This window comes from Urocampus carinirostris, chromosome 3 (genome assembly GCF_059441175.1).
Source record: "Urocampus carinirostris isolate Australia breed hairy pipefish chromosome 3, RoL_Ucar_1.0, whole genome shotgun sequence".
Taxonomy (NCBI): Eukaryota; Metazoa; Chordata; class Actinopteri; order Syngnathiformes; family Syngnathidae; genus Urocampus; species Urocampus carinirostris.
In genome coordinates this window covers 8692783-8706748 of record NC_142351.1, presented here as the reverse complement: position 1 = coordinate 8706748, position 13966 = coordinate 8692783, and the positions used below count along the sequence as shown (strand labels likewise).

Below are 13966 nucleotides of genomic sequence, written 5' to 3'. Positions count from 1 at the left end.
AGACTGACCAACGAATCCTCTGCACCTGACCCTTCATGGGATGGCACCGGGTCTTCCATCCCCTGCTTCGACATTTTGCTTTGCTTTGTATTCAGCCAGTATAAACCATAAACTGAATTCATACAAGAAATCATTTGACACGGGCAGCACGGCGGCGCAGTGGTTAGCGCTTGTGCGGCACAGTTCATGTCTTGGGAACCTCCTGCGTGGGTTCAAATCCAGCTCCGGACTTCCTGTGCGGAGTTTGTATGTTCTCCCCGTGCTTGCGTGGGTTTCCTCCGGGCACTCCGGTTTCCTCCCACGTTCCAAAGACATGCATTTCTGGTGAATTGGCCGGTCCAAATTGTCCCTAGGTGTGAATGAGCGAATGAGTTGTCTGTCCCTGTGTGCCCTGCGATTGGCTGGCAACCGGTTCAGGGTGTCCCCTGCCCACTGCCTGATGATTGCTGGGATGGGCTCCAGCACCCCCGCGACCCTACTGAGGATAAGCGGTACGGCTAATGAGATAAGATGAGATCATTTGACACGCAAAACTCTCAATAATGATGGCCGCAAAGTCACGCACCAATGTTAATATTTATTTTTTGTTAATATAATTTTTTATTTTTTAATTTCAGATCAGACATGCCATTGACTACAGAGCAGCGTGTAGAAATCATCTTATCTGGTCGTGATGGTGCGTTTAGAAACGGCTGTATGGTTTCAGGTTCAACTCGAGGAAGATTGGTGCGTGACTTTGTCGCCACCTTGTATAATAGATGTAAAATAATATAGTAATAAAGATATTTTATTGTATAATACCAGGTAATTATATAGAAAAGTTTAAAAAGATAGAATATGTAAACAACAAGACTAGAGTAGAATAGGTCGGAGGAACGTCGTTGGCATAATACTATACATAATAACCTCATTTCTCGTTGAACATGCGAATAGCGGAAGGGTAAAAACTCTCTTTAAGACGTGTAGTCTTGCTCTTAATGGAGCGAAGACGGCGACCTGACGGCAGGTAATCAAAGTACCTGCGAGCAGGGTGACTGGGATCGTCCATAATTTTTAGTGTCCGTTTTCTCGTTCGTTCGATGTAGATACTATGCAGGGTCGGGAGGCCAGTACCTATTATTTCCTCTGCCGTCCTCACTACTGATTCCATCTTTGACAATTCTTTCTGATTGACGCGACCAAACCACACTGTGATTGACCTAGTTAAAACGGATTCAATGATAGCACGATAAAAATGGACTAGAAAGGATTGACGGACTCCGAATGATTGGAGTTGACGAAGGAAGTAGAGCCTTTGTCTGGGTGACTTTAGAATAGCAATAGAATTGACAGTCCATGTGAGGTCAGCCGACAAGTAAGTACCTAGAAACTTGAATGAATGGACTAGTTCCACCTCGCTACCATTAATTGACAGTGGCACATGCCGGGGAGGCATGCCAGTTCCTCATACTTGGCTCGCTTTCTTTCAAAAGCCTCCTACATCCTGTCCTCCCAGGGAACAATCAATTCCAGCAGGACCACTTGCCTTGTTGTTTCTGACACCAGGATGTCAGGCCTGAGAGTGGTCATTTTTCTTAAAGTTTATTTATCTTTCGTGAGATCCTAAAGTCAAAAGAAAACGCTTTTCCATACATTCATTGTGACAAGCAAACGTTCATGTTTAATTGAGATCTCATCCCCTTGTAAGTACATTCAGCTTTCGTGAAATGCTAAAGTAAGAAGCAAGAAAGCTCCTTTACGTCCATTTCATTGTGACAAGCTAACATTCCTGTTTTTTAAATGACCTTGACATCATCTAATAATACTGAAAGTCCATTCAGCTCTTGCGAGATGCTAAAGTAAGAAGCAAGAAAGCTCCTTTACGTTCATTCTTTGTGTTCAAGCAAACATTTATGTTTTTAATGACCTTGACATCATCTGACAATCCCGAAAGTCCATTCAGCTTTTAAGAGATGCTCAAGTAAGAAGCAAGGAAGCTCTTTCAATGACCTTAACATCATCTAACCAACCGAAAAGTTCAATCAGCTTCCATGAGATGCTAAAGAAGGGAGTTCCTTTTTGTCTGTTCCTTGTAGCAAGCACATAATCATGTTTTTATGACCTTTAGAGAAAGTCCATTCACGTTTGATGCTAAAGTAAGAAGCAAGGAAGTCCCTTTTTGCTCATTCTTCGTGGCAGACATTCATGTTTTTCATGATCTTGACATCATCTGATCTGATCTTGTGACTTAATGATAAGCTTGGCGGGATGAAGACACTAATCTTTTCAGGATCGTTTTTTTAAATTACTCCATTGTTTGAGTACTGAAACATTTTTCCCATTCAAAGTCATGTGGAAAACAAAAAAGTAGTATACTTAATGGTGGTGTCCCTAAATTAAAAATATTCTACTTCCTGACGCCATCTTCTGGCTGAAATCCTCATTGCAGCCTCTGTCAAACTCCTTTTTGTTCTGTAAAAATCTCAAATAAACATTTCTTTTTCATCTATTTGGGGATTTGGGTCGGAATTTCAACTGTTTATTTGTAACACTCCTTTTCTCGCTTTCACCATTTTCATCCTAAAATAAAAGAAAACCTCAAGCACAAGCGCAAAATCCCTCTATTATTCAGGGGCCCTGACAAAATGTGGAGGCGGGTTGAGACCACACGTTGGAGACCAATGTTCTACATAGTCTGTCTGGCTGTGAGTAAATAGGTGCCGCGTTGTGTTTGTAAAGTTTATGATCATTGGATAAGGGGAATTAGTCATTAATAAGGGGAGCGATTGGTGTTTGACTGGTATTGACATTTTTGTTCACGTTTTAGCATATTAGCAAACTAAATAGAAAGCAGGGGAAAAAAAGCTAGCTAACTAGCTAGAAATGAGCCCAAAAGTTAGCTTGATAACTAGCAAAAAAGGTAAAATGTTAGCTAGATAGCATGCAAAAAATGTAAAAGGCTAGAAAGATGGCTTGCCATAAAGCTAAAAAGGTAGCTTGATAGTTAGAAAGGTAGACAGGTAAATAAAAGGGAGCTAGATAGCTAGCTAGGAAGGAGCCCAAAGGTTAGCTTGATAACTAGCAAAAAAGGTCAAATGTTAGCTAGATAGCATGCAAAAATGTAAAAGGCTAGAAAGATGGCTTGCCATAAAGCTAAGAAGGTAGCTTGATTGTTAGTTAGAAAGGTAAACAGGTAAACAAATGGGAGCTAGATAGCTAGCTAAAAAGGTAAAAAGCCAACTAAATAGCCAACTAAATAGAAAGCAGGGGAAAAAAGCTAGATAGCTAGCTAGAAAGGAGCCCAAAATTTAGTTTGATAACTAGCAAAAAAGGTATAATGTTAGCTAGATAGCATGCAAAAAATGTAAAAGGCTAGATAGATGACCTGCTGTAAAGCGAAAAAGGTAGCTTGATAGTTAGAAAGGTAGACGGGTAAATAAATGGGAGCTAGATAGCTAGCTAAAAGAGTAAAAAGACAACTAAATAGCCTGATAGAAAGCGGGGGGAAAAGCTAGATAGCTAGCTAGAAAGGAGCCCAAAATTTAGCTTGACAACTAGCAAAAAAGGTCAAATGTTAGCTAGATAGCATGCAAAATATATAAAAGGCTAGATAGATGGCTTGCTATAAAGCTAAAAGGGTAGCTTGATAGTTAGTTATAAAGGTAGACAGGAATATAAAAGGGAGCTAGCTAGCTAGCTAAAAGAGTAAAAAGCCAACTAAATAGCTTGATAGAAAGCGGGGGGAAAGCTAGATAGCTAGCTAGAAAGGAGCCCAAAATTTACCTTGACAACAAGCAAAAAAGGTTAAATGTTAGCTAGATAGCTTGCAAATAAATGTAAAAGGTGAGATAGAAGGCTTGCAATAAAGCTAAAAGGGTAGCTTGATAGTTAGTTATAAAGGTAGACAGGAATATAAAAGGGAGCTAGATAGCTAGCTAAAAGAGGAAAAAGCCAACTAAATAGCTTGATAGAAAGCGGGGGGGGGGGGGGGGGGGGGGCGGGGGGGGGAGCTAGATAGCTAACCAGAAAGGAGACTGAAATTTAGCTTGATAACTAACAAAAATGGTCAAATGTTAGCTAGATAGCTTGCAAAAATTGTAAAAGGCTAGATAGATGGCTTTCTATAAAGCTAAATAGGTAGGTTGATAGATAGAAAGGTAGACAGGTAAATAAATGGGAGCTAGCTAGCTAGCTAAAAGAGTAAAAAGCCAACTAAATAGCTTGATAGAAAGCGGGGGGGGGGGGGAGCTAGATAGCTAGCTAGAGAGGAGACTGAAATTTAGCTTGATAACTAACAAAAAAGGTCAAATGTTAGCTAGATAGCTTGCAAAAATTGTAAAAGGCTAGATAGATGGCTTTCTATAAAGCTAAATAGGTAGCTTGATAGATAGAAAGGTAGACAGGTAAATAAATGGGAGCTAGATAGCTAGCTAAAAGAGGAAAAAAACTGAATAGCCTGATAGAAAGCGGGGGAAAAAAAGCTAGATAACTAGCAAAAAAGATCAAATGTTAGCTAGATAGCTTGCAAAAAGATGTAAAAGGCGAGATAGAAGGCTTGCTGTAAAGCTAAAAAGGTAGTTTGATAGTTAGAAAGGTAGACAGGTAAATAAATGGGAGCTAGATAACTAGCTAAAAGAGTAAAAAGCCCACTAAATAGCCCGATAGAAAGCGGGGGAAAAGCTAGATAGCTAGCTAGGAAGGAGCCCAAAATTTAGCCTGACAACTAGCAAAAAAAAAGTCAAATGTTAGCTAGCTTGGAAAAAAAATGTAAAAGGCTAGATAGAAGGCTTGCTATAAAGCTAAAAAGGTTATTTTGCTTAACTTTGCTTGCACCTTGTTTTTAAAACAAAAAAATGAATATCAAAATGAGCTTTATCACTTTTAAGTATCTGCGGGAGGGAGACTAATTCGAAGTGTGGTGTGGCAGTAACTGTATAATTTTGTAATGTATTTATTTGTATTTATTTTAGACACTTATTCTGATATATTTTGCACGGGTGAATAAAAAAGGAGGGGCGGAACAAAAGCGGGGTGACGGGTTTAGTGGGGACCGCTGAAGGTGAGGGACAGACAAAAAAAAAGGTGAAGAGGGGGATAAAAAGTTGGTTAAAGAAAAATGAGTTGCGTGAGTGAATGTGTTCATCTGATATATTTTTCCCACCCTTACCTTTGGAAATATACACTTTTTTCCTTGGATTACTTTCAACGGGACCCAGACTCTGCAGGTCTGCATCAAACCTTAAGTACCGGTATCATTTTCCGTTCATTTTGCCAGCTGTGATTTTTGGACGGTGGACTTTAATGAAGAACATTTAGTTTCAATCGCGGGTTTGGGTTAATTTTTGTGATTGTGTTACATTTTTTAATGTGGGCGCATGCGGCTTATATACAGGTGCGGCTTGTGTATGGACAAAATCGGTTTTCCTCTTGAAATGTGGTGGGTGCGGCTTATAATCAGGTGCCCTCTATAGTCCGGAATTTACGGTAAATATTATTGCTCTTTGGGTCAAATAGGTTCCGGACCCCGGCTCTATATTAGCTACTTTGCGGAAATTCGTTCAATACGAGTGATCCGGGGACGTGATAACAAAGGGAACCGTGCGAGTTTATTGCCTCCTCTTGTTGCTTTTGAGCGCCTTACGCCTTTTAGCGATCATCCGGCGCAATTGCTCCATGCCATCCCGCAAGCCTTCCCCGATGATGGCGCAGGCGGGCTGGACGTAATACGGGGTGGCCGGGCTCAATTCCCCCAGGGCCAGCCTCAGCTCCACCTCGGCCACGTCCAAGGCCCGGGGAAGGTCCTGCTTGTTGGCGAAAACCAGCAACGGGGTCCCCCGGTTCTCCGGGAAGCCCAGGATCCGGTGCAGCTCGGCGCGGGCTTCTTCCAGGCGCTCGCAGTCCACGGAGTCCACCACGTATACGATGCCGTCCGTGCAGCGGCTGGAAAGGTATTCCCAAACACAAATGTGGCAGTTTAAGATGTGACTTTAAGGTTCTGGCCAAATTCAAGCACTTGAAGGACTCACATGACCCTGATTTTAGCTAACCTGCATTGGCTCCCTCTTAGCTTAGGATGAGATTTTGAAGTTCCGTTGGTAGTATACAAAATCATGCATGGACTTGCCCGAGAAATATGCCCCAAAATATGCACAAAAGTACACAGAAGTTTACACGGGAAAGGGAGAAGCCGTTGATTTCGTTTGTCAGAGTCCAAAACAGAGTTCTCATTCGTCTAAGAGACAATCAGCTTTTTTATATCCTCAGACAACATCTCATGTTACTTAGCGCGTCCGCTCGCGATAATGCACTTTTTTTCCCCTCAATGTGCATGCTTTCCGGGAATTGGCAATGTTTTTTCAGAATGTTTTCGTCCTATTTCGATTCTCCAAAGTTACACAATTTCCAAGAAAATCGTTCGGGTGGGCCTGGTATCTAAACTCTTATCAGCTTGCCAGGGGAATATTGTTATTTCACAAGCTAATCCAAACTAAGCGGGTGTTTTTATTAATAACACTCGCTGACATCTAAACTCGGGAGAAACAAGCCTGGAATTTCCCGTTTTAAACTAACGTGTTTTCCTTATGGCAAGCTCGACTCCAATAAACCACAACAAGCCTTTGCTCTGAAAATGGTGGTCTACTAGTGATCCCAAGAGCCAAGAAGAAATCCGCAGGTTCGAGAGTGTTCTCCATTTGGGCCCCGGTTCTCAAGAATGGACTCATAGTTTTCTTCCAGTCGCTTGTGGAAGCCTGGTTGGTGGCGAAATCAGGAATAGGTCAGCGGACCTGGACCTGAAGCATGAAATCATCTCCATCGACCAGCCGACTGAGATGGGAAGCTGCGACATTGCCGAACAATTTTACATATTACCCATGTTTATAGTGACTATGTTTTAGATATTATTACCCAACACTAAATCTATTGCACCCTGGTCCTCCTACAACAGGGGTGTCAATGTCATTTTAACTGGGGGGGCCACACGATAGAACAAACATTCTGTCGGGGGCCGGAGTAGTAGATTCAAGAGAAAGAAAAAGAGAGATAAAGAAAAAAAAGAAAGAGGGAGGGAAAAGGAGAGAGGGCGGGACAAAAAAAGAAAAAAAGGAAGAGAGGGAGAGAGCGTGGGAAACAAAAGAGATAAAAAGTCGTGAGAGAGGGGGAATAGATCGGGAGAGGAAGAAAGAAATCCAAAAAGAAATAGAAAGACAGAAGGAGAGAAAAGAGAGAAGAAAGCGCAAAGGGTAGGGAGAGAGAAAGAGAAAAGAGGGAAAAGGAAAAAAGGTAGTTAGAGCAAAAGAAGTTAAAAAGACACAGAGAGAGAAAGAAACAAAGAGCAACAAAGGAAGAGAAAAAGAGACAGAGAGTGAAAGAGACAGAGACAGAGAGTGAGAGAAAAGGGGTGGAAAAGAGAGAGAGAAAGAAATACAAGTACAGTGTCTTTGTTCGAGGCACCTTTCTTTGGCAACAAGTTGACATATTTCAACCTACAGCTCGTTTTTCTCTTGCGCTTCTCTTAGCATTGTGTCGCGGGCCGGATTCAATCCCTTAGCGGGCCTGATTTGGCCCGCGGGCCGCCTGTTTGACACCTGTGCTTTAAAGGGACAGTGTGTAACATTTAGAGCCTCCTAAAAAGGAATCAGAAAATTGGATAAATCAGATGTCAAATAGGGCAGCATGGCGGCGCAGTGGTTAGCGCATGTGCGGCACAGTTCATGTCTTGGGAACCTCCTGCGTGGGTTCAAATCCAGCTCCAGACTTCCTGTGCGGAGTTTGTATGTTCTCCCCGTGCTTGCGTGGGTTTCCTCCGGGCACTCCGGTTTCCTCCCACGTTCCAAAAACATGCATTTCAGGTGAATTGGCCGGTCCAAATTGTCCCCAGGTGTGAATGAGCGAGTGAGTTGTCTGAGATCGAACCTCCTGTGTGGAGTTTGCATGTTCTCCCTGTGCTTGCGTGGGTTTCCTCCGGGCACTCCGGTTTCCTCCCACGTTCCAAAAACATGCATTTCAAGTGAATTGGCCGGTCCAAATTGTCCCCAGGTGTGAATGAGCGAGTGAGTTGTCTGAGATCGAACCTCCTGTGTGGAGTTTGCATGTTCTCCCTGTGCTTGTGTGGGTTTCCTCCGGGCACTCCGGTTTCCTCCCACATTCCAAAAACATGCATTTCAGGGGAATTGGCTGGTCCAAGTTGTCCCTAGGTGTGAATGAGCGAGTGAGTTGTCTGAGATCGAACCTCCTGTGTGGAGTTTGCATTTTCTCCCTGTGCTTGCGTGCGTGGGTTTCCTCCGAGCACTCCGGTTTCCTCCCACATTCCAAAAACATGCATTTCAGGTGAATTGGCCGGTCCAAATTGTCCCCAGGTGTGAATGAGCGAGTGGGTTGTCTGTCCCTGTGTGCCCGGCAACCAGTTCAGAGTGTCCCCTGCCCACTGCCTGATGACTGCTGGGATGGGCTCCAGCACCCACGCAACCCTACTGAGGATGAGCGGTGTAGCTAATGAAGATGAAAAGTCAAATATCAAACAGACTATCACTATCACTCACTGAACAAGGTGGAAAAATTTTTCCGAGTTCCTGTTCCCTATTTCATTAGTGTTTGCTGCTTTTCTCTATTTGGTCTAGAAATGTTCTATTCCGAACAGCACTCGATAACATCAAACTATAGAGAAAGGAAAGCCAATTCTGTCACGGAACAGGAACGGAGACGGGACCCAATTGCGTTTGTTTTACTCAGTTTTATCCGGGGATGAGTTGGTCACGGGTAGCAGATAGCAGGAACACGGAAGTGGCAACTCCGTGTCGATCGAAGGCAATGTCGAGAGCGAGAAAAAACAGGCCGATGGCCGGGACAGAGGAGCAAAAACGTAAACGGGTTCAGAAAAGAGGTCTGCAACGGGAATCAGACGGACAAACAGGGCAGGATAGAGTCAGGAGTCACAAAAGTTTGCCTAGCGTGTAGCGTAGGTTCACAAACGATCTGACGAGTGTTGTAAGGAAGGTGGGGGTTTAAAAAGAGGCAGGGAGCCAATCAGGGTCCACGGCTGTTGGCGCCTACGGAGCAGACTCAGGTGCCCCGCATCCAGGGTTGGGTAGGGTTACTTTAACTGGAATACTTTCAATGACTTTTGGATTACTGCAAGACAAAATATGCTAATAAAAGACAAAAGAAACTAAATATGAATCAAATGACTCAATTTTGTGCGGGCTTGGGGAGTAACGGAATACACGGAACGGCAAAAAGCTGTTTGGATTTATTTTCATTTTGTTTCTGTCGCATTTGATGTTCGTTTTGCCGGAGATCAAAGAGATCAAAGCCAGGAGAGAAAGCTTACCACGTGTTGTGAGTCATCATTTGATTCATATTTAGTTTCTTTTGTCTTTTATTAGCATATTTGGTATTGGAGTAATCCAAAAGTCATTGAAAGCAATCCAGTTAAAGTAACCCTACCCAACCCTGCATTTGATGTTCGTTTTGCCGGAGATCAAAGAGATCAAAGCCAGGAGAGAAAGCTTACCACGTGTTGTGAGTCATCATTTGATTCATATTTAGTTTCTTTTGTCTTTTATTAGCATATTTGGTATTGGAGTCATCCAAAAGTCATTGAAATTAATCCGGTTTTGCCGGACATGCATATTGTGCTAAAATGCTAATTCCCCTTTCAGGGATCAAAGCCAGCAGAGAAGCTTAACACGTGTTGTGAGTCATCATTTGATTCATATATCGTTTCTTTTGTCTTTTATTAGCATATTTGGTATTGGAGTCATCCAAAAGTCATAGAAATGAATCCAGTTTTGCCGGACATGCATATTGTGCTAAAATGCTAAATCCCCTTATAGGGATCAAAGCCAGCAGAGAAGCTTACCACGTGTTGTGAGTCATCATTTGATTCATATATCGTTTCTTTTGTCTTTTATTAGCATGTTTGGTATTGGAGTCATCCAAAAGTCATTGAAAGTAATCAAATTAAAGTAACCCTACCCAACCCTGCCAGTAAAACAGACTAAAATCCCAATCCAAGATGTAGCTAAGAGTTTCCAAAAGTGGCCATTTGGAGACAACCAGTTTACAACCCTAAAACCTTTGCAGCTGTGTATTTTACTTTGCCCAATTTCTTTCTAAAATTTTGATTATCTATCTGATTGGCTAAGGTTCAGCAGCCAATCAGGGTCCGCGGCTGTTGGCGCCTACAGACAAATTCTGCTAAAGTTAAGCTGAGGTGTGAACAAAGCTACTAAAAATAGCCAGGCGAAGCCACCGGAGGGCACTGCCGCGTCATTTTTAGGTAGACTTGTTTTTACTTTTCTCCATTTAATGCAGAGGTGTCAAACTCATTTTAAGTCGGGGGCCACACGATAGAACAAACATTCTGTCGGGGGCCGGACTAGTAGATTAAAGAGGAAGAAAAAGAGAGATAAAGAAATAAGAGAAAGAGGGAGGGAAAAGGAGAGAGGGCGGGACAAAGAAAGTGAAAAGAGGGAGAGAGCGTGAGAAACAAAAAAGATAAAAAGTTGTGAGAGAGGGGGGAAAGAAAGGAAGAGGAAGAAAGATATCCAAAGAGAAATAGAAAGGCAGAAGGAGAGAAAAGAGAAAAGTAAGCACGAAGGGTATGAAGAGAGAAAGTGAAAAGAGAGAAAGGAAAAAGGAAGTTAGAGCAAAAGAAGTTAAAAAGACACAGTGAGAGAAAGAGACAAAGAGCAACAAAAAAAGAGAAAAAGAGAGAAACAGAGAGTAAAAGAGAAAAGGGGTGGAAAAGAAAGAGAGAGAGAGAGAAACAAAAGATAAAAATTCACGAGAGAGGGGGAAAAGAAAGGGAGAGGAAGAAAGAAATCCAAAGAGAAATAGAAAGACAGAAGGAGAGAAAAGAGAAAAGAGAGCGCCATGGGTATGAAGAGAGAAAGAGAAAAGGAAAAAAGGAAGTAAGAGCACAAGAGGTTAAAAGACACAGAGAGAGAAAGAGACAAAGAGCAACAAAGAAAAAGAGAAAAAGAGAGAAACAGAGAGTAAAAGAGACAGAGACAGAGTGGGAGAGAAGGGGTGGAAAAGAAAGAGAGAGAGAGAAAGAGAGAGAGAAAGAAATACAAGTACAGTGTCTTTGTTCGAGGCACCTGGCTTTGGCAACATCAAGTGGACATATTTCAACCTGCAGCTTGTTTTTCTCTTGCGCTTCTCTGAGTGTGGTCTCGCGGGCCGGATTCAATCCCTTAGCGGGCCTGATCTGGCCCACGGGCCGCCTGTTTAACACCTGTGATTTAACACGTGGTCTATCGAGCTGGACTGCGGAGAACATCTCAAGCATTTACAAGCAATTATCCCCAAATCAAACACTTTTCAAACCTGGAAAACAACACCAAAAAAAAAAAAATCGTTAAAGTACTACATAAATACTAAAAAAAAATACTACTAGAAATACTGCATGAAATATCTTCAGAAATACTACAAAAATTGTACAAAAGTAAGACAACAAAAAACTACAGAACTTCAATAAAAAATCCAACTTCAGAAAACAAAAAAACCTTCAGTAATACTTAGAATAAGTTCGAGTACACGGGTGTCAAAGAGGCAGCCCGCGGGCCATGTCAGGCCCGCTAAGGGATTGAATCCGGCCCGCGAGACAACACCCAGAGAAGCACAAGAGGAAAACGAGCTGCAGGTTGAAATATGTCCACTTGATGTTGCCAAAGCCAGGTGCTTCTCACAAAGACTCTGTACTTGTATTTCTTTCTCTCTCTCCTTCTCTCTCGCTCTCTCTCTCGCTCTCTTCCTCCCTTTTTCTCTCACTCTCTATCCCTCTCTCTTTCACTCTCTCTCTGTCTCTCTTTTTTTCTTTATTTTTTCCTCCGACTTTTTGTCTGTGTCGTTTTACCTTCTTTTGCTCGCTCTTCCTTTTCTCTCTCTCTGTTGCTTTCTGCTTCTCCCTTTCTCCGCTTCTATCTTTCTCTCCTCTCTTTCTATTTCTCTTTGGATTTCTTTCTTTCTCTCCCCCTCTCTCACTAATTCTCTTGTCATCTCTTTTGTTTCTTACTTACTTTTTTACTTTCCTTTTATTTTATTTTTTTATTTTTTTCTGGCTTTTTTTCTGAATTTATCCTGCTCTTTTTTTTCTCTTTTTCTCTCCTTATGTTTCTTTTTTTCCCCAGCTCTTCACTACTTTTTCATTTTGGAATTTTATTTTCTTTTTTGTTCTATTGCCCCCCCCCTACTTTATGTCATTTTGTGCATAATTTTGGATAATATTTGGTCGCGTAGGGATTAAAGAAGCAAAAACAACCCGAAGAGCCGTTTGGGACCCGAAGGAGCCGGTTCTTTTTAGTGAGCCGAGCCGAAGAAGCCGGTTCTCGAAAAACTCTACTGACTTTACTCAACTTCGTTCTACTTCGACATTGACTTCAAAATACCGCATTTAGAACACAATGTCAGGGGAACCCGTGTATTTTGACCTTCATCTACTGTAACTTTGACTTAATTCGCTTCTTAATTAGCAATTTTGAGCCCTGATTTTTGTGAGCCGGCTAGATTTTCTTGTGATTTTCCTGAGGGCCGGACTTGAGTGTTTGATACCCCTGCATTAGACAATACAGTGCCATCTAGTGGTCAAATATAACACACCCGGGGTTTCTCGATTTACCTGTAAGGCTTCCAGAGGGGCCGCAGCTTCTCCTGGCCCCCCACGTCCCACAAGTGGCAGGTCGTGGCCCCCAGGCGGATCTTCTCGTTGTTGAAGCCGATGGTGGGCACCGTGTTGACAAACTCGTTGAAGCGGAGCCGGTAGAGGACGGTGGTCTTGCCCGCGGAGTCCAAGCCCAGCATGACGACGTGCAGGGACTGGAAGGGGGGCAAGCCGCACAGGCTGCTCCCCATCCCTAAAAACGGTCAGGGGCCACCCCGAGTCGCTTTAAAAGCCGCATCTTTAAGTGTCACATGGCTGCGTCGTCCCCTGCAATGGGTTTGCTAACCCGCGCCAGGGGCATCAAAACATCCGGTTATGCTTTTACTGTGAAAGCTCGTGTGCGTATTTCCGCTGCGTACAAAAGCTTCGCTGGTGATGACGGATAACGTCACTTTCTACGTTTTCCTAGTATTTTACAATCAAATTGTGTGAGCCGTATGATAATTTCTGTAAAAACAAAACAAAATACAACGACTTTAAAAAACAAACTCTTTTTTTTTGATAAAAATGATCTCGTTTTATCGACTCCGGTTTTAATCCGGGTCATCCAAATTCAGGGCTGTCAAACTCATCGAGAGAGAGAGAGAGAGAGAGAGAGAGAGAGAGAGTGAGAGAGAGAGAGAAAAAAAGAAAGAGCGCAAAAAATGCAAATACAGATAAAAAGAAAGAGCGCAAAAAATGCAAATACAGATAAAAAGAAAAATAGACAAAGAGAGAAAAGGAAGAGAGAGAGGGGGAGGTAGAGAGAAAACAGATCGGGCGAGATAGAAAGGGAGAAGAAATAGAGAGAAAGAGAGAGAGAGAGAGAAAAAGTTAAAAAAGTGAGTGACAAACAAAGAGACACAACGAAAGAGAAAGATAGAGGCAAAGAAAGGGAGAGAAATGAGAAAGAAAAGGGAGAAAGAAAGAGACAGAGTATGAAGAAATAGAGCAATACAGAGAAGAAGAGGAAGAGAAAAGTCAGAGACACAAAAAAGAGAAAGAAAGAGAAATAAAAGGCAAATAGAGAAACAAAGAAAGAGAAAGACAGAGACAAAGAGACGAAGAAAAAGAAAAAGGAAAAAAGAGTAAAAGGTAAATACAAATAGTAAGAAAGAGAGGGACAAAGAGAGATAAACGGAGAGAGAGAGAGAGAGATAGCAAGAGAAAAAGAAAGAGCGCAAAAAATACAAATACAGATAAAAAGAAAAATAGACAAAGAGAGAAAAGGAAGAGACAAATAGAGAGAGGGGGAGGTAGAGAGAAAACAGATCAGGCGAGATAGAAAGGGAGAAGAAATAGAGAGAAAGAGAGAGAGAGAGAGTAAAAGTTAAAAAAGTGAGA

General features: G+C 42.3%; 2 protein-coding genes across 2 annotated transcripts in view; both read right to left on the bottom strand.

The window, feature by feature from the left end:
• Positions 1 to 3969: 3969 nt before the first annotated feature.
• Positions 3970 to 12973, bottom strand: LOC148368586 (ADP-ribosylation factor-like protein 4C). Its single transcript, XM_088330562.1, has 2 exons — positions 12602 to 12973; positions 3970 to 5919 (listed from the first exon to the last, which is right to left on the bottom strand). Exons 1-2 carry the CDS (start codon positions 12832 to 12834, stop codon positions 5586 to 5588), a joined length of 567 nt encoding a protein of 188 aa, XP_088186688.1. The 5' UTR covers positions 12835 to 12973; the 3' UTR covers positions 3970 to 5585.
• LOC148368585 (SH3 domain-binding protein 4-A-like) overlaps positions 12955 to 13966 on the bottom strand; it is a 39810-nt gene continuing 38798 nt past the window's right edge. The window contains exon 6 of the mRNA XM_088330561.1: positions 12955 to 13090. The gene's annotated coding sequence lies outside the window, so the exon portion shown is untranslated. The remainder of the gene's footprint in view (positions 13091 to 13966) is intronic.